Source organism: Sceloporus undulatus, unplaced genomic scaffold (assembly GCF_019175285.1).
Source record: "Sceloporus undulatus isolate JIND9_A2432 ecotype Alabama unplaced genomic scaffold, SceUnd_v1.1 scaffold_14, whole genome shotgun sequence".
Taxonomy (NCBI): Eukaryota; Metazoa; Chordata; class Lepidosauria; order Squamata; family Phrynosomatidae; genus Sceloporus; species Sceloporus undulatus.
The window spans coordinates 868,351-895,599 of record NW_024802936.1 but is presented as its reverse complement, the minus strand read 5'-3'; the positions used below and the strand labels follow the sequence as shown (position 1 = coordinate 895,599).

At 39.9% G+C, this 27,249-nt stretch overlaps 1 protein-coding gene across 2 annotated transcripts in view; it reads right to left on the bottom strand.

Annotated features, from left to right (window-relative positions):
- Positions 1 to 27,249, bottom strand: part of LOC121917280 (rho-associated protein kinase 1) — a 105,635-nt gene that overhangs the window by 48,058 nt on the left and 30,328 nt on the right. For both annotated transcript variants that reach the window (XM_042443080.1, XM_042443081.1), the window contains exons 2-10: positions 19,667 to 19,748; positions 16,378 to 16,478; positions 15,642 to 15,779; positions 12,544 to 12,719; positions 11,399 to 11,483; positions 11,024 to 11,168; positions 6,209 to 6,347; positions 5,107 to 5,198; positions 2,573 to 2,732 (exon numbers count right to left, since the gene is read on the bottom strand). In XM_042443080.1, the coding sequence (XP_042299014.1) occupies positions 2,573 to 2,732; positions 5,107 to 5,198; positions 6,209 to 6,347; positions 11,024 to 11,168; positions 11,399 to 11,483; positions 12,544 to 12,719; positions 15,642 to 15,779; positions 16,378 to 16,478; positions 19,667 to 19,748 (1,118 nt within the window). The remainder of the gene's footprint in view (positions 1 to 2,572; positions 2,733 to 5,106; positions 5,199 to 6,208; positions 6,348 to 11,023; positions 11,169 to 11,398; positions 11,484 to 12,543; positions 12,720 to 15,641; positions 15,780 to 16,377; positions 16,479 to 19,666; positions 19,749 to 27,249) is intronic.

Below are 27,249 nucleotides of genomic sequence, written 5' to 3'. Positions count from 1 at the left end.
AAAACAAATGTTGCTTTCTAGCAATTAGTGGCATACCTAATGAATATAGTTCATTAGGTAGTACTGATCAATATAACTTCCATTCAACTATTGAATCTGTTTTTAAATCATTTAACTAGTGGTCATCATCATGTCCTGTGACAATGAATTTTATATGCTAACTATATGTTATATACAGAAATACTTCCTTTTGTTTATCTTAAATCTCATGTCTCTCAATTTTGATGGACAACCCAAGCTCAAATATAATGAAAGGAGAATAATTGTTTCTAATATACATATGGCACGTGCACACTGCCACGCCGCCATTAGGGACAACGCCCAGCTTATGTCCGTCCATGCCTAAGATGGGGAGAACAGCCAGCCAGCTTCTTGGCCACGTAGTGCTCCTGTCTAGCTTCCTGGGATGCCACCATCACCATCGGGCTCAGAGAACAGCAGAGATGGAGGAGGAAGAGGGTCTCTGCCCCTCTATCCCTCCTTCAGCATGTGCTCCTGGCCAGTGATGGTGAAGGGGGTGGGAGCATGAGGGGACTCAGAAACCACCTCAGCTGCCATGGATGGATCCTGGCACCCCCTCTGGGAAAGGGGGAGAGCCCTGCCTGGAGTGGCTCAAGAACATGCCAGGATCTGCCAAGCTTGCTGGTGCTGCCAACTCCCTGGAGAGGATCCTGGGGGATTTGGTGTGCCAGCGGCAGGGGTAGCTCCACATCTACAGTAAGGGAGGAAGAAGGACCCATGCCTTCCCTGCTGGATTTGTGTTTTCTACATCCACACTGGAGAAATAACTCGGTTTGACATCATTTTAAGGGCCGCGGCTCCACGCAATGGCATTCTGGGAATGAGAGTGTGCTGTGGACCCAGCAGACTGGAGAGGATCCTGAGGGAGTCGGTATGTCAGCTGCAGCAGGTGGCTGTCCTTAATGGCTGCAGGCCATGTGCACGCACCTCCACTGAAGTCAATAGAACTTAAGTATCCGCAGATAAGGAGCCCTGGTGGCGCAGTAGTTAAATGCCTGTACTGCAGCCACTCACTCAAAACCATAAATTTGCGAGTTCAATACCAGTGAAAGGGACCAAGCTTGACTCAGGCATGCATCCTTCCGAGGTCGCTAAAATGAGTACCCAGATTGTTGGGGGCAATTAGCTTACAGTTGCAAACCGTTTAGACACTGTTAGTTCAGTATGAAGTGGTATATAAATGAAGCTGTTTGTTTTAGTATCCGTGTCGTAGGGGTCAGGAACGGATCCCCCACTGATACCAAGGGCCTCCTTATCCATGGATTTTTCATGGATTCAAGCATCCACGGCTTGAAAATATTCAAAAAAAGTATGAATTCCAAATATCAAACCTTGATTTTGCCATTTTATATAAAGGACATCGTTTTGCTATGTCATTGAATTTAACGGGACTTGAGCACCCACGGATTTTGTTATCCACGAGTGGTCCTGGAAAAACCAGCTGATAATAAGGGCATACTGTATTAGAATCAAATTAGATGGAACTGTGCTTGTTAACTGGAGGGAAAGCATAATTCATAAGCCTGGAATATACCCCAATTCATGTAGGAGAAGTGGTAGTTACTTGCATGTCTTTGTTTTTTGTGGGAAGGCCATTGAAAGGGGGGGCACCATGGGACAGGAGTTTCTATAATATGAACTAACGTATGAAAACTGTTTTAGTTATACAGTAGAGTCTCAGTTCACTGACCTTCGGTTATCTGACACTCCGGATTATCCGACATCCCATGCTTCTTTGTGAGAAGAAGCATGGGACGTCGGATTGGGGACAAAAAGTCCCTCGCCTCGCCTCGCCTCCCTCCTCCCTCATTCTTCCTCCCTTCCCTCCCTTGTTCCCTACTTACCTTCCTCTGCAGTCACCAAGTTCTCTCCTGCCCTGCCTCCCTTCCTTTCCCCTCAAAGGGCTCCGAAGAGACCTTTGGAGGAAAGGGGAGGACCGGGCGGGTGCCCAAGCCTCTTCTTCCCTGCCTCCCTTTCCTTTCCTCCAAAGGACTCCAGGGAGCCCACTGAGGGAGAGGAAAGGCCCAGGAAGGAGAGGTCTGGGCCCATGCCGAGGCCTTTCCCTCCTGGCTTCGCTTTCCTCCCCCTGAATGGACTCTCAGGAGCCCGTTTGAGGGGAGGAAAGGCCCGGGAAAGGAGGCCTGGGTGCTCAGCCCAGGCCTCTTCGTGGAGGCTGCATCCTCAGCACAGGCATGTTCTCCGCAGACGGGACTAAGGTAAGCTGGGAGGGAGGAAGGGAGGGGAGGGATTTTTGTCCCCAATGGTGGTGCGAGTGCGTGCACGCCGTCATTGGGGACAATGAGCCTCGGATTATCCAACATTTTTGGTTATCCGACTATCAGTCGGCCCGTTTATGTCAGATAGTTGAGACTCTACTGTAGATGGTTATGTTTTGAATTTCATCATGATAATGGACTCCAGTTCCTTGAAATAATACTCAAAGTAAAGCAGAACAGCTACATTTGAGACATTCTATTTAAGTCTTATTCGATTTATCCTTACCCTCTTCCAAACAAACCAGTATTTTTATCAGTACATATGTAGTACTTACTGATGGTTACTGTAGTAAGTAAATCCTACAAAAGGTAGTTGGTTGCCAACAAATGCTTTTGGTATAGGAAATGTTTCTTCTTCTCCTTTGTCTTCTTCCAAATCATCAAAGTTACTAGTGTCAATATCGCTACTTAAATCAGGCACAACAGGTGCTACGGCTACCAATAAAAGGAAAAAAAGTTACTGACTAAGATATGTATATTACAAATGCTGTATTTGTAACAAGCAAGGCTATGGAAGAACAAATAGATACTTGAAAGATCACACACAAGAAGATTCAAGGTGAGACACAGTGAGTGTGACTTGCACGTAATCCAGTGCATTTCCATGCTGAGCAGGTATTCAATGCTCAAACTACTACACTATTCTGGATGCTCAAGCAACATAGATACTCTTCAGTTACCAGAGAAAACTGACCATCAAAATATTATGTAGGCTGGTCACTGAAAAGATCTCAGTTTAACAAAGGTATAACGACCTCCTGCTGTATTTTCACAATAATCAAAAATTTTTTTTGCTTGCTCATCATCAGTGCCATAACTACTCACTTCTATGCTTGGAAGAAACTCCCAGTTTTCCAGCACTTAATATACATACTGACATGTAACCACATTATTGAAAGATTCCTAAACCACCACTCATCAAAATATACCAGAGTGGTTCAGAAAAGAATAGCAATCTATCTATCTTTTCTTTCTATATAAATAAAAATGTAAATGTTTGTTTGTTCAAAATCTTAAATCTCCGAAAGTTCTTCACCGGTTGCTTTGAAATTTTGACACCACATTCCATTCGAATACACGCATGTTTCTATATACATACACCTACTATATAGATGTCACACCTGTGACAGGTGGAAATATGTTTTTTAAAAAACAGCACCATCTGTTGGACCTAACAGCAACACATACTAAATATTCGATTGGTGTTTGAAAACACCATCAACAAAGCTCAGGGCTAATCTTTAGAATTGTGTGATTTAGATCTAGACACGGATTACTTCTCACATGGACAACTGTATGTTGCATGTAGTAGATTCGGCAAACCAGACAATCTCTATATCTACACAGACAATGGAACAACAAAAAATATTGTATACCCTCAAGCATTGTGAATTTAAATATTTCGGAAACGTGCACTTTCTCTTTTCTTTCTTTTCCATTTAACCAGAATGAGCCACAGCAACATGTGGCCGGATATAGCTAGTATGATAATAAAATAAAACAAAAACCAAACATCAATCCAATTCACACTGCAGAAATAATCCAGTTTGACACCACTTTAACTGTGATGGCTCAATGTTAGGGAATTCTAGGGATTATAATTTTGTGAGACATTTAGCCTTCTCTGTTAGAGAGCTATAGTGCCACAATGAAATATAATTCCCAGGATCCTCTTGCATTGAGCCAGGGCAGTTTAATGCGGTGTCAAACTGGATTCTTTCTGCAGTGTGGATTGGAAAAATTATATATAATGACAAACTGACTGATTAAAATGCCTAGCTGAACAGAGTGGTTTTAACTTGTAAATATTATCAAGCTAGACTGCCCTTCCACAGGAGGCTAGGCTGACTCCTCCCTGCTTGCCTTTCGTCAGCAAGCCAAGTTTTTATTTAAGTAGGCGTTTGATATAAAATCATGCCAGGGTAACTGGTATCAGTATCAGTAAACTTTTTTTTAGTCACACTTTTCACTTTTGTATATTTTAATGTAATTTTATACTGTTTTAAATTATTTTAGCTGTTTTAAACTTTGTTGTAATTTTTTTAAAAAATGTTTTTGTCTGTGAACCAGCTTGGGTCCCTTTTGAGACGAAGGTGGCATACAAATGAAATAAATAAATAAATTGGTGCCAGCTATGTTTTAGAATGTTCCACAAAAGAAAAATCTCCATAACAGTGAATACATTCTAGATTATCATCACATAAGGGATAAAAGAGACCAAATCCCACCTGTATATGTTAAGAGGCAAGGCGCGCAGGAAAGACACTCATTAAGCATTTGGCTGCAGGCTGTTAGAAATTTAAAAGATGAAACTGCACCTGGCACTGGGCCGAGATTCAAATAGGCAAATAGTGCAGCTCTCTCAGGATCCATGTACTCTGATTCCATCTTTCCACAGTTAACTATCAAGCAAAGGGTGGCTCCCAAAGCTATTTTTGAGGCCATAGAACCTTATTTTCAGTCACCATTTTGAGAGGGACTAGGGAGGAAAACAGAGGTATTTGGGCTTGCTGTGGGGATGTGGGGGTCATGAAGGGGCCTGGGGAATTGGGCCCTTTCCCCCTTGCAGTTGGCCACCACTGCTCATAATGAATGAGAGAAAGTATTGAACAGGATCTTTGAATCTTAGTCAGTGCACTATGCAGCACTATTTTTATTTTTCTGGTTTTCACTGTGAAGATAACCATTTCCTTGTGACATACAGAAAAAAAAAAGTTTGACAGATGCACAAAACACTTTGGAAGTAAATATTTAACATTCAAAACAGGAAAAAGATTACACAGTGCTGCCTCTACAAAGAGATACTTACTGTCTCTAAGATTTTCCCAAGACCACTGGTCGTTTTTGAAAAATGGGTGTCGCTTGATTTCTTCCATGCCATTTCGGCCTAATCTAACCTCCCTGTAGATAAGAATTATTTTTGAAAAAGATATGAGAACTCTGGAAACCAAATTATACATAAAATGCAAATCCAGGCAATAAATGTGTTCAATAGCAATTCAATTGCTTTCTTTAAAAAAAGAATGGAAAATAGGAAAGACTAATCATGAGTTGGAAAAATAGCAAGAAAGAGAATTTTTAGTGCAAACCATCATTAAATTGGGAAATACGCCATTTTAAAAAATTTAAAAATTGGGGAACACCAATTAGCTCTAGGTATCAGAAAGTAAAATCCAGCTTACACAAGGAATTCAAACGATAAATTTTTCCAAGGTATGGAACAGAGAGGAAAAAATAGTGAATGATCTTGCACAACCATAAGAATGGTTCTCAATTCCAATTAACTTTTCCTGTGTGACACCCTTTCCTAAGTCAGAAACAGCCATTCTGTGAGCAGAAGAGGCATGTTTGGAACCAAGTTTCAATAACACCACCCTTTCCAGAATTTTTTTAAAGATGGGGTAACTTCACCATTTTTAAAAGATGAACATATCAACCTTCTATTTATGGTATTCAAAAGACTGTATTATAGTTCTGCCAATATTTTTTCCCTCCTGTATGATTTTTAACACCTTTTTGTGCATTTTGGTTGTCAAAATAGGTATTACTGTTTTGTGAATTTTATATGTTACTGTACTTTGCTACATAGCCAGCACAGCTGCCCCTGAATGTTATCAATGTTTTCAGTTACTTTGCAAGTTCTTTTTATACCATGTTCCCATTTTCTATTACGCAAATTATCATACACATAGTAGGCAGTGGCTGCCATATCAAGGGGACAGTGAATCCACTCTAGATGTTGATTTAAACTTTGAAATAGCTATCCAAGATGCTGGGCATTATTTACAAAGTAGGTTCAGCACCATGGATATTTCTACTGCAGATTCGCTGCCCCATTTATATGGAAGCCAACAGTTGCCACAATATAGCCATTGGCTTTAGCACAACAAAACAAAATTAAAATATTTTACCTGTCAGTTAAGAATCCACAAATAAGATTTTTTGCATCTTTAGAAATATCATTATCGTCAGGGAAGCTAAGAGAATTCTTATGGTTCATAATTTTACTATATGTTCCAACCAATGAATCTGCATAAAAAGGAGTATCTCCTAAAATTAAAATAAGAAAGAGATGTCATACCACTGTTGTGTGCTTTCAATGAATTTCTGACTCATTATGATCCTGAGGCAAACCTATCATGGGGTTTTCTTGGCAAGTTTCTTCAAAATGGGTTTGCCATTGCCATCCTCTGAGCATGAGTGTGTGACTTGCCCAGGGTCACCCAGTGGGTTTACATGGCCAAGCCAGGATTTGAACTCTGGTCTCCAGAGTTATAATCTAATGCTCAAACCACTATACCACACTGGCTCTCATCACACAAGAGACACACAGTTGATTAATAAAAAGGCCAGGGAGGAATTTTAAGGAGAATGTAAAAAGCACTATAAAAGGACTATATCTTGTATCAGAACTAGACTAAACATCCCAGGAAGTGAGGAAGAATGCTTTTCATGCTTTAACTGTAAGTGATCAGGACACTCCTATTATCATTTGCATATCAAAACCATACTGGAAAGGAACCTTTTATCACAGGTATTCTAAGAATCTAAGAGCAATTAATGTTCTTCTGGCAGGAATAATGTGGAAACCTTTTTACCTGTTACAATTCAAAAAGGAAAACATGCATTCAGAGACACTAAAAGCAAACTAGCACACAAGGGAAGAGGCTAAGTGAACAAAAGAGACTGGCAACTAGAATTCCTCAACACTGATCCAAGAGAAACAAGTTTTGTTATTGCTTTTAGCATCGTATATTTTTCATTTTATTTTAAAGAAATTGGCCTAATAGTTTTTGTGGGTTTTTCGGGCTATACAGCTATGTTCTAGAATAATTTATTCCTGACATTTCACCTGCATCTGTGGCTGGCATCTTCAGAAAATGATGGCATGGAAGTGTGTGGGGTATAGATCCTGTGAGACCCTTCATTGAGAGGAAGAGATTTACATGTTAATCTATGTGTTGGTCTGTTGGTGAATGGCCAGGCCCCAAAGTGGGAGGGTATTTGAGGAGGATTTGTATCTATTTAATTAGTGATCCATTAAATAGACACAAATCCTCCTCGTATATCCTCCCACCCCGAGGCCTTGTCATTCACTAACAGACCAACACACAGATTAACATGTAAATCTCTTCCTCTCAACCAGGGGTCATACAGTATATATACACCCCACACACCTCGATGCCACCATTCTCTGAAGATGCCAGCCACAGATGCAGGCAAAAAAATCAGGAATAAATTCTTCCAGAACAGACATAGCCCAAAAAAATCCACGAAAAACAATGGATGCTGGCCATGAAAGCCTTCAACTTCAAACTGGCCTAAATCCAACTGCTGGTCCCAACTAGAGTAGACCCACTGAATCAATGGGAACCTGGTTAAGGCTGCATCTGCACTGCAGAAATAATATGTGGCTCAATTATATGGAATCATAGGAATTGTAGTTTGTTGTGGCACCATGTCTCCCAAAACTAGTTACCAGAATTCCATAGCACTGAGCCATGACACTTAAAGTGGAGTCAAACTGGATTACTTCTGCAGTGTAGATACAGCCTAATTTACGTAGTTCTCACTGATTCAGAATTAGAATCATAAAAAGGAGGAGTGAAGATAGGAGGGAGAAACAATAACAATCTAAGATATGCAGATGACACCATAATATTAGCAGAAGACATTCAGGAATTGAAACAGTTAATAAGGAAGGTCAAAGATGAAATTGCAAAGGCAGGTCTGACGCTGAACATAAAGAAAACAAAAATAATGACCACAGAAGAAATACACACATTCAATCTAGACAATGAGGAAATTGAAAAAGTTAAAGAAGGGACAGGGGGTCTTGGAAATGTCTCGTCAGCAGGGTTGCCATGGGTCTGGGGAAGTGACGGGGAAGATAATTTTAGCTCTTAAATTAAATACAAACAATAAAAAGTATCTAGCACAGTGATGGCGAACCCACTGCACGCGTGCCGGAAGTGGCACTTTGGGCCATTTCCTCGGGCACGGGGTGAAGGAGAAGGCGGAAGAGGCACGCACGTGCCCGTTCCTCCTCTGGAAGCCAGAAAAGGGCGCACCGGAGAAGGAGCCAGAGGAGCGTGCCTCTGGCTACTCCTCACAGCTTTTTCTCAGCCCCCAGCTGCCTCTTCAAGAGAGCTAGAGGCCGGGAAAAGGGCGGGGAGAGGAGGAGCAACCAGCGCACGCCAGTGCCTCCTCCTCAGGGAGCTTTGCCTGCCAGACAGCTGGAAGCAGGGAAAGCTCCGTGGGGAGGGAGGCAGGGGCCCTCCCCATTTCCCTCCTTCCTCCCCCACTTACCTTTCCCTGCCCTCCAAGTGCCCCAAACGGGGCATCTAGAGGGCAGGGAAAGGTCCATGGGGAGGGAGGCAGGGGCCCTGCCATTCCTATTCTTCCCCTTTAGAGAGCCCTTTGGGGCGAAGAAAGGTCCGGGAAGAGGAGGACTGGGGCCCTGCACATGGCTCCTCCCCCTCACGGGCCTTTGCTGACCTCCAGCTGTCTCTGAGAGACAGCTGGGGGCTGGGAAAAAGGCAGGGGAAGAGCCCCGCCCAGAGGGTGGAAGCTCCGCCCACAGAGGGTGGAAGCTACACCCCTGGGCCAGAAGCCCCGCCCCAGCACACAGCCCCATACCAGGGGGCAGAAGCCCCGTCCCCTGGCATGCGAATCTAAAAAGGTTTGCCATCACTGATCTAGCATAAAGATTTGTCAAAAAAAAAATCGCTTTAGCAAACTGGAAGATTCCTTCTATAGATAGGCAAGTAGGATGGGAAATTAATTCTCACCTTCTTCTACTAGTGGGATCCCACATCTTGTAGACATGACTTGTAGGCAGTCTACAAGATGTAGGATCCCATTGGCAGAAGAGGGTGAGAATTAATTTCCCATCCCCACCAGCACCACATCCCACACTATCCCAAAGGATTCCCCATCACCTTAGAGCAGAGCCTTGGTAAGCAACAGGCTGCAGCAGGATAGGGAAGTTATCAAAAGTCACTTCCTCATTTTCTGCTACTTTCTTCATAACTGCAAAAACATCCACTGTGAGAAGACTCAGGGGATGTTCTTGCTGGTGGAAGGGAGGTCTGGACTCAACTCAACAAAAATGTCAAAAATATTAAACACAATGCACCAAATGCAATAATTAAAACACCAGCATAAGAAAGGCATAAAATTTGGTTCATATAAAAATCTCCATAGCACAAGGTTAAAACAGCTTTAAAGTAAGAAAAACTGAAAGAAAAAAGAATTTGCTGCCTGCATAAGAGAGAAGGTACAACTTATCTTGTGTTCAAAAAGCCCCAGATTTGGCTCACAACATCTGCAAACAGGGATGGGAAACACTGCAAAGCCACTGCCAAATGGAATCCATACTGGTCTGATGGAACAGCAGCCTGACTCAGTTTAAGGCATCTGAGAAAAACCACTATAAAGGCCCCACTAAGTCCACCTCCAAACATGGCAAAACAGTGATACCCAAGATGCTGAATGCATTGGGTACACAAGTTCATGTAACAAAAGGTGGCTCTACTGATAATGTGCTTCCAAGCCAATGACAATTTTACAAGTAACTGTTATCACTTTGAACTGGTGTGATCTGCTCTGGGAACTGAAGACCAAAATCTGAGGTAGCACACTTGCTAAGAGTTTATAAGAACTCTTGAAGAATACATTCATGTATAGTGCATTTCAGTAATCCAGTTTGGGTGTGACTAGGGCATGAACAAAAATGATTAGATTGTGCAATCCAAAAATGTGCTTGCCTAGAGCACAAGCTGAAGCTGAGCAAATGCATGTCAAATCACAGCCACTGCCTAGGCCTCCAAGAGCAAAGCATCATCCAGAAGCAGTCCTTAACTACAAGATATTGTACTTAATAAGGAGTTCCATTCCACCTAGCACAGGTAGTATTCCCAAACTCTGATCAGCAATGCTACTGAACAGAAGCAGTTCTATCTTGGAATTGGAAGATAAAGGAGAGAAAACTCTGCACATCATCTGCATGCTGTTAACAATTAAATCTCCGTACAGTCTCAAGGAGAGGATGCTGAAGAAGTCAAACAACCCTGGGTGCGATGGCAAAGCCCTGAGGAATCTCCAAAATGAAAAGGTTAAGCAGCATCCTCCAACACCACCTTTTGGGTCCTACTCGTAATACGAGGTCCCCAAGTACCATCTGCATGAGATAGCCAAAAGGTACCATAACTGAAGGAATTTAATTGGCTTGCTTACCTAATTTATATTCCACCATTCTCCCATAACTGAGAATAAAAATCTAATAGAAGGTCCAGAAAAATCAGGATATGCTCCCCGTGTCTAGTTACTAGAAGATATCATCCCCCAAGGCTACCAAAGCTGCTTCAGGTCCAAAACTCAGTTTGACATCAGATTGGAGAGGGTCTAATCAGTATCATCCTAGAAAATCTGGATCTGAGCTGCTATTAGTTACTTTACTGAAGAGTGACAAATTAATTAGGCTGCTAGTTGCAAAACTATCTTCAAAGGAGGAATTCACAGCTACCATTTTCCCTCTGGCCAAGCATCCTCTCTCAAAAATAAGCATTCAGAAATCCTGAGGAATGTTTGCAACCTAAATTGCAAAAGTCTATGATTGCTTTTAATTACCATCATATAGCAACAAAATCCTTTACAAAAACAAAGCAATAATTTTAATCAAAAGGAAATGCCATGTGTAGAACTGTGATTATTCTGATGCTCACCCACAAGCATTTCATACAAAAAGACACCAACTGACCACCAGTCACATTCTCGTCCATAGTAACCATCACCACCTTGAGATTTTAATACTTCTGGAGATATATAATCAGGTGTTCCAACAGCTGTATCACATCGTACCATACCTTCCTATAAAGAGAGAAAGGGTGTTTTTTTTTAATTTTAAAAAAAAACCACTCTGTGGAACTCTCCTAGTATTATGAAAAACATTTTAAAACAAAATACATTCATAAATCTGCCTCAATGTTTGTGTCAAAACGAAAGCTGAACTCCATTTAAGGGCTTAGTAAATTAAATAAACACTGGCATTCAAAAAGCATTTCTTTGTAAAAACATGATTTTTTAAGAAGCATACCAACCTTATTCATCTTCATACAGGTACCAAAATCTGCTAGTTTTAAGTGGCCAGATTTATCTAGTAGCATATTATCAGGCTTTACATCTCTGAAACAAACAGAGTTTTATTTATAAAATAACATCATTATTAACCATTATAACTTCAGACATATAGTTATTAAGTAACAAATTACTAAATTGATAGCCAACCTCTGAACCACATCTGTATTCATATTCCTTCCCCTCACTGAAATCAACTATTCATCTGTGATTTAAGCAGACAAACCATTTCTCTTACATGATCAGTTCAGAGGATCTGCCCATCTACAACTGGCATTAGTTTTCCAGGATCTCAGGCAGATGTCTTTCACAATCATCTATTACCAATGGTTGTTTTTTTGTTTTGTTTTGTTTTTTAGTATTTCACTAGCAGCATAGTTTGCTCTTAATGTGAGCATCAATGTATGGCACAATAACAATTAAGGGCAAGAAAGGGTAGGTATTTATTCCAGGATAGGCAAAAGCTTTTGAGGAGAAGCAAGCATTTGCAGGGCTGGCTCACTGTTTTCTAAACATTTCTATCAGCATTATACCTCACTGTATCTCATTAACATTGAACTAAAGCGTACACAAACTAGATTTTTTCTACTGCTCTCTCTGGCTCAATAGTACTGAGCTGGTGGATATTTATTACCACCTTACATATAATGGTGGAAAATTGACTTGGTGTAAAACGGTATGGGCTGCTGTTTAAGCAGGGATCTAAAATCTGCTTTGATGCAGTTCTACAACTATATTCTTATCAGAAAAATAAACAGAATCTGTATTCTGGATTCTACCAAAAAATGTTTTAAACAAATTAATGACTTCATAAATACAGAAGTAATATTTACAGTTACAATACAAATGCCACGAGGCTGTCTTCAATATACAAAAATCATAATGTAAGTTAATTCTACCTTTGTTACAAGGGGAAGAACTAATTACAACTAACTCTGCCCTAAAATTTATTTCAAAGTCTAGGGATAGTTCTCACAATAACACTAGTTTCTATTTCAGTTTTTCACCCCCTATTTTCTTTGTTTCAAAATACAAATTTTAAGCAGGTTGGGAATAACTAGAAGAAAAAGATTAGATCTTTATTTATTAAGAAAAATATAAAATATACCTGTGAATAAAGCCCATGGAATGAATTGCATCTAATGCAAGAACAACTTCTGCAGTATAAAATCTTGCCCATTTCTCAGGAACATCATAGTTGCTCATTAAATTCACCAGGTCCCCACCAGGCATGTATTCCATCACCATATAAAGATAACGATCATCTTGGAATGCATAAAATAACTACAAGAGGAAACAGACTAAAATCACTGAAAGTTTCATTAACTGTATTATTGTTTTCTTTTTATTAAGGATAAGTTATCATGTACTCATGTATATAAGTCTAGAAATTTTAGTCAAAATACTGATGCAAAAAAACTAGAGTTGATTATCCACAGCCAAAGTAAGTGCTATGCTTTAATGCTTATACAGTATATAAAAAAGGAAGCATCCCTGGTGAAAAGTAAGGGTGTAATCTGTCCTGCAAAACTGACTCCCCCCCCCCCACTCTGTCATCCATCCATCCTTTAGTGTGAACCCTGTTACGCCTGCTGGAATTCTGTAAGTTCTTTGGCGGCGTTTTCCTTTGCTTCATCCTTTACACCAGTGATTCCCAAAGTGGGCAGTACACACCCCTAGGGGGCAGTGGAAACATCTAGGGGGAGGGGCAAGGGTACAGCAGGGGGCCAGTGAGGGAAAAGAGGGTGGCAGGGGGGGCCTTCAGTCAAAGTAATGGTGCACAACAAAGACAAGGGGCACCATCAGACTTTAGGACTATGTTGGGGTAAGAGTAGCATGAAACTTCTTTTCAGGGTCCCTTAAAACTAACACAGAGACACACTGATCTCTTTGTGTGGTGGTGTCTCCCACTCTTCACCTGCCTGTGTGAGCTCACTCTCTTAGCCACATCTTTTGCTAGTAGTGGCAGTGGTAGTAGGGAAACCTATGAGGCTTGGGCACAGGGTACTGTTTTTGTGGCTCAACAGAACCATTTTGGGACAGACTGATTGACAGGAACAAGGAGTTAGAGCATGTGGTGGTGGGGAAGAAGTGGCAGCAAAAAAAGATGTTTCAAATTTGGGACCCTGCTTAAGCTTTGTGAGCTTTGCTGAGACTTGGCTGGTAAGTTTGGGTTACACTGCTGTTCCTGTTTTCTTTCATCAGACAGGATGAGAGAAGAGGTAGCAGAAGAAACAATGTTGGTGTATTGGGGCTGGGGGGGGACACACACTTGAAGCTATGTGGAGAACACATGTCTCTGGGGAAGGAGGAGGAGGAATATTCGGGGTCAACTGTTGGAAAGATACCTTCACCTTGGAGTGGCTCCTGTAGTTAAAATCTCTCTCTTTCTCCATCCACACCAGTCTCCAGACCAAGTAGCACCTACCTCACCATTACGAAACTTCTCCTTTTATACTTTTACACCTTGGGAACAGCAACCGAGCAGCTGGCTGAGAAGTGACTGGGAGGACCTCTCACACATACTAGATTTTTCTGGAAGGGCAGAATGGATGAGAAGGTCCTTGGTTGCTGGTGATAGGGTGCAAAGAGAGCAGCAACTGAGAAGCTTTTTGCCCAGGCTGGCCTTTGCTGCAAGGCTGGCTCAGGCGAGAGTCTTCTCAGTCACGGCTCAGCTGCTACTCCCAAGGTGACTGGGTGCCGTGACTTAGATTGGTTGTTTTGAATTTTCAGCAGAAAGGTAGGCCTAATATCAAGAAATATGTATTGGGGCGCACTAGGGTTGTCGCCAAAGAGGAATGGGAGTGGTAGCTGGAAAAAATTTGGGGAACACTGCTTTAGACCCTTTGTAATCTTGATTTATCATAAAAATCCATAATTTTGGCCCCAAAACCAGCTCTCAAATTATACATGAGGATGACTTATAGAAGAATAAATACAGTAATATTATTATTTGTTAATATTTAAACAGTAACAAGATGATTACTGGACTTTCAGAAGCACTTTCTTACAACTTTTTCAAAGGCACATCAACACAAATGAAAGATATCAGTTTATCATTTATTTTATACACTTTATTTATCAAAAAATACATTTAGCAAAAAATTAATGGAGTGCAGGCTCTGCAAACATGCCACAATCACATAAGGACTTCAACAAAACAACCAGAGCCAATCACTTATTCTCCTAATTTAGGCAATCAGGACTCTGCTTGCCAGCAACCAATATTTATAACCCACTTGGTAATAAGCTGTAAATAAACTGAGAAGTTTCTAACTAATCATAGTTTTCCATTTAATTCAAACTAGGATGTTGTTATTACAACCTTTAGAACAAGCTAGGCTCTTAAACTAGAGTCTGAAGAGAGTTCGAGTTTATGACTTGTTCCAAAGCTGATAAGTATTGCTTTTCAGATTGGATAAAAGATGACACAGTGATTATTTAGACATTTCCATTTTTAAACTCTAGCTTGGGTAAAAGAACTGTCTGTCATGAAAAAGGCTCAAGGCAACTGCATATTAAGATGAAATGCAGTTGGCTCAAGCAGGCTATTCACTCACAAATGCTGCACTCACAGTAGCACTTATCATCATAAATACCATTATAAAAGGAGTGGCTAGCATTTAAAAACAATATAGAGACAATACTATTGCCTTCAGAAAAAAAATACTCAGCAATTATCAAAACACTGGTACTGAGCATAATTATCACTTAATGTCTTCTGGTTAAAGTTAAAACTGGTTTTATGTCTTTTTGTGCTTTAAAAGCATGCAAACTTCAACATATTTATTTAATGAATTTTTTTAGATATTGATATTTGCACAGAGAAAAGAACTTATCCATCTTCTGCTTCCAATTATGCTATCTATTTGATTTCTATATTGACCATCGGATGATGTCTGCCTGAAAATGTGTTTGCAATGAACAAACTGTTGGCATCGCAAAATTAGTCACTCTCCTATATCATTTCTTGATCCTAGGACAAATTTTCCTACAATTTTTGATTCTGCTATTTACAGAATTTTAATATACTGCTTGCTGGATACTGAAATTTTAAAATTATTTGCAGCTTTTCATTTTTATAATTAACTTAGTATTTATTTATAAATTTGCTATACTCTTACTAAACCAAACTACTTGATATACTCTTAAGAACAATTTTCAACAGCTTACTAGATGCAAATTCAAATAATTTTATCATTATACCTGAACTACCCAAGGGCTATTTGCAAATGCCATGATATCTCTTTCTTCCCAGAAGAATGCAGAATCTGATCTTTTTATCATCTCAAATTTGCTCAGAAGCTTCATGGCATAGACCTTTCGTGATGACTTGTGCCTTACCTTAAAAAAAAAAACGCACAAGAGAATGAAAAAAATCAATATAAATAAGAATTAAGAGTTCAGTCTATCATATCATGTAGGTACAGGTCCCAAACACGTTTTGCACCAAGCAAGACAACAGACCTGAACAGAAAGCTTTATGAACCTCACACTGGAAAATACACAGCAATTACATATGCTTAATGGAGTTAGTGAAAGTGGACTTCCCTGCAGTCCTTCCTATGGCAGCTAGCAACAGTCCCCTGAAGGTGCTACAGAGATGCCTGGAAACTCTGGTTTGATTCTACACTATTTCCAAGAACACAATTTCCTTTAGCTCCACCATGCCACAACCTATTTCATCTGGATAGTCCCTCAAACCCTCTGTAATGGAATTTAAGAGACTGCTGCGGGGATAAGGGGTAAGGAAGTATGCTTCTGTCAGCCCCATTATGTACACCATTTTCATAAGTTTCCACATTCCATATAGGCAGAAAGGAAAGCATCACAAGGTCTGGTGCATAAAAGTATGCTCCTTTTTCATTATAACAACTTCTGTTTTAAAAGTCCATGTTTAAAATAAAGTGTAATCTTATTAATATGCAAAATAGTAACCTACCAACTGGACTTCCCCAAATGCCCCTCTTCCAATCACTTTCACAACTTCATAATCTTCAGCTTTCATACGGAGATCTCTTATTTTGTTTATTGTGTCTTTATCTTTGAGGAAAATATAAAAAGAAAAAACTATAATACAAGGCATGATAGTTACATATGAAATAGCTTAGAATAAAACATATAAAAACATAGTGAATAAAGTTGTTCATTCTATTTGTGTTCCATTTGTTGAAAATTTCTTGCAACATTTGTTGCTTGTTAAATACACAAACTGTTTAAAGACCATAGCTTCTTTCCAAGATCTTTTTTTCCCTGAGCTGCAACTATCTTCAGCAATCTGAATGGTTACTTTCATTTCCATAGCAACATACAAATGTCAAACACACAATACAAGATTTTCACTGGAGGAACAAGTCAAGAATGAAGTTTAATTTTGCTTTAATTGATGCTTAAATATTTGAAATGAGTCATTAGAACAATTTGCACTCACCACAATATACTCAGTTACGACACAGTACAAAAGCCTAAGGACTAATTTAAGCAACTACAGCATACATAGGGTTAAACATTACATAAATAAAATGAGATTCCAAGTAGGGCAGCCTTTTTGCTCTTTTACATATTTTCAAACCACTTTACTATGAAAATATAAGCAAAAAGGCCTGCATTTTTAAAATAAAACGATCAGCCAATAAACTACAATAATTTAAATTCCTGGTTGTCAGATACTTCAACTCCAAATTTGGTAACATGTTATTTTAATCTACATGGGTCAACACTGGCATGAGATTATACAAAAAAAGCTTAACATTTCATTTCTCTGCTTGCAAAATGCAACTACTGAAATAGCCCTTCCTATAATGAAAAGCTCAGAGGAATAACATTTGCATTCTTGAAACGTGGAAAAAAAAAGGTTCATTAGTGGGGGATATCACAGAAACAATGCTCCCAGCTGCTGCAAATTTTTGGTGTAATTTCACACAGGGTAGTGACACTGCATGGCAGCTAAAAGTTTAGCAAAGATGAAGCCAGGGAATTTAACTAATGTACTGTATATATTCATGTATAAGTCTAGAAATTAGGTCAAAAAATTGACCCTAAAAAACTGAGTTGACTTATCAAGGGTCAATGTAAGTACTGTATCTTAATTCTTATTTAAAAGAAGGAACCACCCCCTCGTGAAAAGCATGAGTATCTATCCTGGAAGCACCAACCCCCATTACTCTCTCATCCATCCAGCCTTAAGATTATGCACAAAGAGTTATGTCTGCTGGAATTTTGGAAGTTCTTTGACATTGTTTTGCTTTGCTTCATCGTTTACATCCTTTGCTATATGCCCCTAGGTTTTACCCTCAACGTATCCACGGGTCATAGCAAAATCCTTAATTTTGGCCCCAAAACTCACCCTCAACTTATACATGAAGTCGACTTATAATCGAGTATATATGGTAAGTGAATATAGATTAGTGGCAGGAAGAAAACCATTCAGAGCTTCATAGACAGTTATCTTAGTTCTCTGGGTTACTGAACACCTACCCTGCTTCCTTCATTTGAAGCTGGGCAAGTGCATTATTTCTACTGTTTGTTCATAGAGGAGGAGGTGAGGCCAACGGGAAAAGGCAACAGATGAAAACATGTATCATGAAGAAGCAGCAACAGATTTTCTGTTTTTCACTACCTGGTTGCTAGTTCAACATGTATTGCTGTATACAAGACGGAGTGCTGGAACCTACAATCTCTTCTTCAAAACCATCAGGGAATGAAAAGGCAGGCCCAACTCCATCAGGCCTAGTCAGAGCAAGAAGAAGGGCCCTCCCTCCAGTCCACCTGCCGTGGTCCAGGCCCTCAGAGGGAGAGTAGAATTGCTGGACTTGATCCCCTTCCCCACCATCATTCCCTTCTACGTTTGTGTCATATTTTTTTGGATTGTAAGCCTGAGGGCAGGGAACCATCTGAATAATTATTTGTAAGCCGCTCTGAGAGCCTTTAGGGCTGAAGAGCGGGGTATAAATACAGTAAATAAATAAATGAATAAATAATTTTAAAAGGTAAAGGTAGTCCCTTGACATGAATGTCTAGTTGTAAATGACTGTAGGGGGCGGTGCTCATCTCCATTACTAAGCTGAAGAGCCAGCGTTGTCCGAGGACTCACATAACTAGTGAGGTTTTTGTGTAGATAAGGAAAAAGCAGAACAGGCGTGTGCACCCCCTCACAAAACCACAGATGAAGAACACACAGCTTATATAAGGCCCTCCAGCCATTTAAACAAATTCTCCCAAACCTATGACTACTCAAAAGCCTGTAGATGTAAAATTGCCCTCAAAGCATCAACTGCCCCTTCTAGAAGCCTCCAGAACTTTGGGATTAGTAAACATTATTCACAACCCAACACCCCAAACCCAGTTCAACAGCTCTGAAAAAACATAAATACAAATTGGAAGTGACTTCAGGTCATTTCTCCATCAGATCTGTGGAAAATCAGAAGACACTGTAGCCCACTAACAGGGTGTATGGGGAGAAATGTGATCCTGTTCTCAACTGCAGTTGTCCAGCACTACTTAAAAGTCTCCTCTCTCTGTGGGAATAAGATCCAAAGAGGGAGCAGTAAGCCATATAGCCCAGTCCCAGGGATTGTACTGAGATACTGCCCTCCATCATGTGCACAGCATAAATTTCCATTATATGCCTCCTCCTTCACAATTTTAATACTGTTATCTTATCCTTTATCTAAGAAGCTGAGGGCAACCTAGTTAGCTTCTCTCATGTTATCCTCGCAACCCTATGATTTAAGTTAGGCTGAAAGACAGTGACAGTAATAGTGGGGTCATGCAGATGGGCCAGAAAGTGCAGTGCGTGGCCATGGCCAGGCCAACTGCACCAGGCCCACGGCAACAGCACACACCTGGCCCCGATCCGGGCCACCATCACAGCCTTAAACCCAGTTGGCAGAAGGGGCAGGTTATTCCTGCTCCTTTTTAGTCTGACTCTTCCAGGTTTGGGCAGGTGGAGGAGTGTCCAGCCACGTTTGGGGCATGTGGTGTATAAACTTGAAGCCAGCACTTCTGGCCCATCTGTTTGAGGCTAGTGAGAGTGCTTTCTTTACTTTAGGTACAAACTGCTTCAAATACCAAATTGCCACACACAAAATTACCAGCGTACTCTAAGAACCTTAACAAAAAAATAGAAATATGTATTTTAGAAGGAAAGTAACATACTAAACACAAGATCATTATCAGCAACATCAGAAATCCAATGACCAGCATACATGTATATATAAGGACATACTTACATTTGTTTAAAAAGGTGTCTATGTTTTTATTCTTCCTTAAAGCAGGAAAATCCAAATCATATACCAGGGCATCTAATCCATCCTGCAAAACAAAAGGCATTAAGATGTTTCAGAATACTAATTATATGTACTACCTATAAACAATTTTTTTTAAGTTTTAAGTTTTGTATGATTGTGTACACTTTTATATTTTTACTGGTTTTATATACAGTAATTTAATGTATGATTATAAAAACTGTGGCATTTTAACTGCTTTAATTTTATTACTATGTTTTAGATAATTTTGTTTTATTGTTTCTGAGCCAGCTTGTAAGCATGTAATATTAGCAATTATTCACATGAAGGTCTACAAATTTTGAAGTAGAAAAGTATCCATACACAATAGTCATTTCACCTTTTTGGTACACTCCTAATAAGCAATGATCAAATTCATGTGATTTTTCTTACACAAACTCAACAAAGGCACTGTCACAAAACTGTCAACTTTATTGTCAGAAAGCAAATTATGTGACAGAGAGTCCTGCCCTATGGATATTCTATGGCAACTATTCTAGCAACCAGCAAGCAAGCAAGCAAAGAAAAACCAATCCAAGGAATAACAATTTATGTGACTACGTGCTGAGGATACCATGGCCAAAAAGATAAGCAAGTGGGTCCTAGTGCAGAAGAAGCCTGAACTCTCCCTAGAAGATAGGATGACTAAATTGAGGTTGACGTAGTTTGGACACTCCATTACTAGTGTGTGTGTGTGTGTGTGTGTGTGTAGAGAGAATGAACCATTCATGTACATGGCACTTTATACAAACAGTTACAGAATAAAATATTTATAACTATTCCAACAATATAAAATACTAAAATACAATACTAAAATGCAATGAGCACACACACACACGCGAGCATACAAAATGCAGAATAAAACAGAACAGTCAGTACAGATAATCAAACACAATCCTCCCTTCATTCTCTCGGACTTGGGACCCACATCCCTTGACTATCTGTCAGAGGCAAACAGAGGGGGTTAAAATGGGGTGCGCCTCCATTCAAGCCAATAGGGCTTGAATAAGTGCAGTTTTCCATTTGGGGGGGGGGTCAGAATGGATAGCCCGCAAAAATGGAAGGAGGACTATATACTAAAGATATAAAGCATTCATCCAAAATTCCAAAAGTTTTAGAAAACAAAAAAGTTTACAATTTGGATTTAAAAACAGCGAGGGAAAGAACAGTCCACAATTTTAGAGTGAAGTGATTCCAGGAATAAGGGATGGCAAGGAAAAAAGGACAAAAAGGAAACCCTTGGCTGAATGAGAAGCCCAGAATTCTCAGAGCACAGATTTCACGAGAAGGGAAGACTCATTAGATATCAAGATGGGTAGTATAGAAACCACTGTATCCCAATTCGATAAAATTATCTTTGGTAAAAATAAGAGGAAAATCTCCAAATTTTATAATTATCTGTTAACCATTGAAATGCATGAAGAAGTTGTTTAGCCATCTATGATCCGTTCGGCACAAGACCTACATGAATCACTGCCCCTATTGCAATGGGAGAAAACTTGGTCTTATAGGCTAAAATATACAGCATGTATTGCGATCAGGGAAATTTTTTATAAAATGCAGAATCGGTGGCATCTTACCTCTCTAAAAATGTCTAAGATATATAAGAATCGAAGTCCCACTTGTTGGAAATGCAAAAAAGGTCTGGGATCGTTTATACATATGTGGTGGGAATGTGTACATGCAAAGAAATATTGGGTTCAGATTCATGTCAAAATGCAACAAATCATAAATTACGAATTTAAATTTGATCCAAAAATCTTTCTATTGAATATGATTACAGATGATAAGCTGGAAAACAAACGTGGAAAATTATTATTTTACATGATTTCGGCGGCTAGATTGGTCTTTGCCTCTTGTTGGAAAGGAGATGTCCATCCTACTTGGAATGCTTGGCTGCTTAAACTTTTAGACTTTATGGAATTGGATAAACTTACATGCTTTGTTCTGAACCTGAGTTGGGATAAGAGGAAAATGAATTGGCAGCCTTTGGTAATCTTTTTAGAGTCTGAAAACAAGACCCACAATTTTATTTGGTAAATAAATAATTATCGTTTGACGTTTTTCTTTTTTTTCTTCTTCTTTTTTTGATATATAGTTAAGCAATGCTGATTGTTGTCATTAATTGTGGAACTGTTAAACTAAAAACAAGTACATAAGTTATAAATCAGGGGTAGGCAACCCTTTTGAGCCGGGGGCCGGGTTGCTGTCCCTCAGACAACTGGGGGGCCGAAGCCAAAAAATAAATAATTAAATAATTTTTTTAAAAAAATTAAATAAATAAATAAACCAGGACAAATGTAGGACAACATTTTCAAATGGAGGGCACTTTTTAAATAAAAAATGGAGGACACGCGAAAAAAATTGCTGATTTTTTAAAAAATGTTAAGATAAATGCATGTTTCTGAGGCTTCTTTAGACAATTGCCCCACCATGCTCCTTGCGCAAGACGCCAAAGGCCCCGGCAGCAATCGGCGGCAGGACCGGGCTGGGGCCGGTCCCAAGGCCTTGCTGGGCTGCATCCGGCCCGCAGGCCGCAGGTTGCCTACCCCTGTTATAAATGAATGAATGCAACTCTGGAAAGTACCACCGAGTTTAAAATTAATGTTTATTTGTATTGCTGTATTATTTCATAAGAAATTGATATTTTCTTCTTTTAGGGGTTTTTTTTTAATTAAGGAACTTTGCGGAGGAAAAGAGCGCTTCTGTCCCTCCGAGGGAAGTCATTTGTTGTCTATTTGTGTGGGTATGTTTGGAGATTGTGGGTTGGATGGGGTTTATCTGCTTTGTATGTTTGTAACTGTCATATGTAATGATGTATATTATGTTGTGCTGTTGTTGTATGTTTTTTATGCTATTACTAAAATTTAATAAAGACTATTATAAAAAAAAGAAAAGGCAATGATACCAAGAAAAGTGAAAGGCAACAGAAAGACAGGAAGACTGCAAGTCAGATGGCAAGACAGATGGCAAGACAGGGAGGGAGACCATGGGCCTGATCCTGCAGGTCCTGGGCAGAGAGGTAGAGGATAGGTGGTCTTGGAGATGTTTTTTTTCTGAAAAGTCCTTTGGACAAAAATTGTTTCCCAAAATATATATTAATACAGTATGACAATAAATAATAACAAATCAATATGAACAAAAAGGAAAAACACAAAACTAAACAAAGACAACACAGTCAACCAGCACAAAAATGATTTTTAAATTCATTTCTAAACAAAAATTACAACACAGATTTCCTTTAATAGCATATTTGTCTGAAAGAGATGAGACCCAAAGTGTTTTTTGATCTGATGGTGTACCACAGAACGATATTTAGCAGTTATTGATGAAATGGAAGGAATTCAAAAACATAGCTGTCTAACTCTAGAAAATCAGTGTACTTTCTCAGATGCAGGCTCAAGTCTAGGAAAGTTCGATGCTACAGGTTCCCTTGGCATATTTTTTTTTAAATTCTACTCTAGTCATTTGGATTCAACAAGTCAGTTTCTATGCAAGATCAACTGCCTATGTGTAATTTAACTAGTGTCAAAATGAAAAATCTTTCCATGGTTTCGTAATGTCTAACTGTATAGATCCCAGCAATATACATTTTGAACTGTTAGAACAGAATATTGAGAAACAGAATGGTTCCCAATTAGCAATGGGGGTCAGGCAAGGCCACATTTTATCACCCTATTTGTTAACTTGTATGCAGAAAATATCATACCATGAGCAGGTTTAGAATTAGGGCCTGAGCAGATGGGCCATGATACCATGGTCTGCGCTGGTGCTCCTCTGTCACCAGTGCTCACCTAGGTTAGTCCCTGGGTCTGAGCTGGGATGGATGAGTGTTTACTCTGTGCAAAACCAAGGCTATTTTACCCCACAGTAAAGGCTCTTTACCTTGGGGTCAGACCGGATCCTCTGGATCTGTGTCAGTAGTGGCAGGATCAAGCCCAATACCACTAGAGGGTTTCAGCCTGCGTCACCTATTTGGCCCATGCAGACAACCCCCTAGAAGAAGAAGTGGAGACAGGAGGAAAGAACATCAGCAATCTAAGATATGCAGATGACACCATATTACTAGCAGAAAGCATCACAGTCTTGGAACAATTAATAAGGAATGTCAAGGAAGAAAGTGCAAAGGCATGCTGATGAACATAAAGAAAACACAAATAATGATCATGGAGGGCCTACATAGAAAATGAGGAAATCGAAATTGTTATAAAAGTTCTTGTACCTTGGAAAAAACATTTTTCAGAACAGAGACTGCAGTCAAGCAATAAGAAGACTACTAAAAACGGGAAGGGTAGCCATGAAAGAACTAGCTAAGATCCTAAAGAGCGAAGATATACAATTGAATACTAAAGTTAGAATCATCCAAGCCATGGTATTCCCTATTATTATGTACTATTGTGAGAGCCAGACAGTGAAGAAAGAGGATAAAATCAACCCATTTGAGATGTGGTATGCAAAAGAGTGCTGAGAATACCATGAACAGCCAAAAAGTTAAACAAATGGATCAAGTCCGAAATATCCCTAGAAGCCAAAATGATCAAACCATCTTGAGGGGGAGAGAGGCCTGGCCTGGAAGACAAAGAGCCCTCCTCCAACCACCATCTTGAGGGGGAGAGAGGCCTTGCAATTTTTTTGTATTGTATTTCAATTTTACTGTACACCGCTATGATCGTTGCAGAATAGCGGTCTATAAATAAAAATTATTATTATTATTATTAAATTGAAGCTGTCATACTTTGGCCACATCATGAGAAGGCACAACTGATTAGAAAAGATATTAATGCTAGGAAAGATAGGGGGCAGTAGAAAGAGAGAAAGCCCACATGCTAGATAGTTTGACTCAATTAGGGAGGCCACAGGCATAAATCTACAAGACTTTAGCTTGTGGAAGACAGGGGGTCTTGGATATGTCTCATTCACAGGGTTGCCATAACAGTCGAGGTTGACTTGAGGGCAATTAACAACAACAAAATTACATTTTTCTCCCTCAAAATGGTTAATATTAACAAAGCCCCTCTGAGATGTTGCACTTCATTATTAATTATGGGCAAGTCTCATAATTTTGTTAAAATATATCATTGATGATTTTTACATTATTTTCCCAGTATAAGTAATGAAAGTTGTGCAAGGGCGCAAATAGCTTTTATCTCAGTGATTGGAATTCTTTGCAGGGAAATCCTTTTCAATTTGGGACTTCATTGTGCACACTAAGGACAAGTGAAATCCAATGCTTTCTCAGCACACGTATAACTGATGTTGCTCATGCTCCTTTCCTCACTGCAGTGCTCCATGCCCTCCCATCAGTTCCACGGAATCCTCCAATCCTTAAGAGCAGATTTTTTAGCACATATGTGTGTGTGTGTGTGTTTTGCTGGAAGAGGAATTATCTCTTTCCCCCGTTTATTGCCCGAGGCAGTTCCAACCTGTTGTCTGGGAGATTTAAATGGATACCATCCAATGTTTTTCACATACAGACTTTCACCACATGTCTACAGAAGAACAAATTCCTGGAACAACTTTCTTTAGACTATTACCAATAAAGATCAGTGAAGCCTTTACCATTTACCACACTTGACCCTTCATCAATGTGCATTCTCATCCTAGTATATAACTGAAGCAGGGAAAGACTTGTCATATAGACAATGTGCATGACCATGCAGCCTGCAGCAAGATTTACACATTCTAGGCTCATTGAAAGAGTGAATTTTCTGAAAGCACAAGGTGTTATAGCTTTGCTGATACTAACCATATCTTGGGTGTGAACAGTTCCCTCCAACAGGATATCCATGAAAGGCTTCCATATAAATAGAACAAGTACATTTTAAAATCTAGAGACTCTCAGATACAAATTCTAAAATACGCTCAAGGCCCATATATGTACAGACAAGCCAGCAATAGAATCTCCGTTCTCTCTGCTGCAGCTTCCCTTCTGCTGGAAATGGTCTTGATTCTTATCTAACTGTTGCATACCAATCTATGGTAATTGTTACAAGGATTTTAGCATTCAAGGCATAAGCAGTTTTGTTGAACAGCATCAATATGGCATATACTATCTGCCAAACTGTTTTATTACACTACATAGTTGGCCCTCCATATTTGTGGGTTAAACATTTGCGATCTGATTATTCCAAGTTTGATCATGCTCTCCCCGCCCCGCCCCGCCCCCCGCACAGTCTGTGTGTGTGCACTCCTGGCAGGAGGGGGAGAAGCCCAGGACAGGAAGGAGGGAAAGCCGAGCCCAACACTGGAGCAGTTTGGAAGTTTGTGCCCAGCCCTCTTCTTCTGTCCTGGGCTTCCCCCCATATTCATGTTTTCCCCCTCACTTTCATGAGGGTCTTGCGCCCCTAGCCCCTGCAAATGTCAAGGGCAGACTATATTCCATACAAACCAACACAGTAATACATAGAATAAAACTATATTTTAATTTCATATGGAATCATTTTTTGCTTAACTTTAATATTTCATGTTATTTCTACGTGTTTTTAAATGTAAAGTTAGCCAGAACTGGGATCATATGAAAACAAGAAGTTACATCTCATTTATTTAAACGACTAAGGCCCGTTACAGACCGCCCAAAAGGGGCGGTCTTGGGCCGCTGCCAGTTGCAGCACGGAGGAGCCGCAGCAGCCAAACCGTGCAACTCCTCCGCGCTGCAAAAAAGGAGCGTGGAAATCGCGCTCCTTCCGGCAACCCGGAAGAGACGTCGCAAGTGCCAAAGCGCGCACTCGTGACGTCTCTTCCGGGTTGGGACGTGCGGATGCAGAGCGTCCGCTACATCAAGATGGCTGCGCCCATCTGTATAGGGCGCTGCCATTTTGACATATTGATTACGCGCAAGGGGCAAGGCGCGTCCGGAAGTGCCGCCCCTCGCACGTAATCACGGTGCGATGACGGCGCCTCTTGCACCCATCTGTAACACGCCTAACTTTGCATCTTTCCCTTTTTTGGGTAGAGCACAGTAGATTTATGAAATGATAACTCATGATTTATTATTTCATTCATAATGCTTCTATTAAGAACTGAGGTAAAAATAAAGCAACATATTTTATTACTGCTTTAAACTTAAAGATCAAGTAGGCACAGTATAAAAAAAATCTCAATTTTTGCTCTAGTGCACAATTGCCTAACAAAGCAATGTACTTGGCTTGTTTCATGATTAGATCTTAGTCACTGTGTGATAAGAAGTAGCCTCAGATGGAAGATAAGAAAAGGCTCAAACTCTGATGCCATGATTTAAAGGACCCTATAAAATCTACATACGATCCCTATTCTATTCACATTGAATTTGCCCCCTGAGAAATGTGGGGGAAGATTGGGCATCTTGGGAGGAGCCTCAACTGTGTTTACCCAGATATAACATTGGGTAATGAAAATTCCTTGCTACCTCTCCATTAGTTCTCCTGAGCAATTTCTCATGCCTTGGAAGATATACTTTACAAACATCTGCCCACAAAAATTGTACTTTCTCTTGATCAGGAGATCCCATTGGGCAAGAGCTGTCTCTTGTGATTCTCTCAAAAGCTTACACC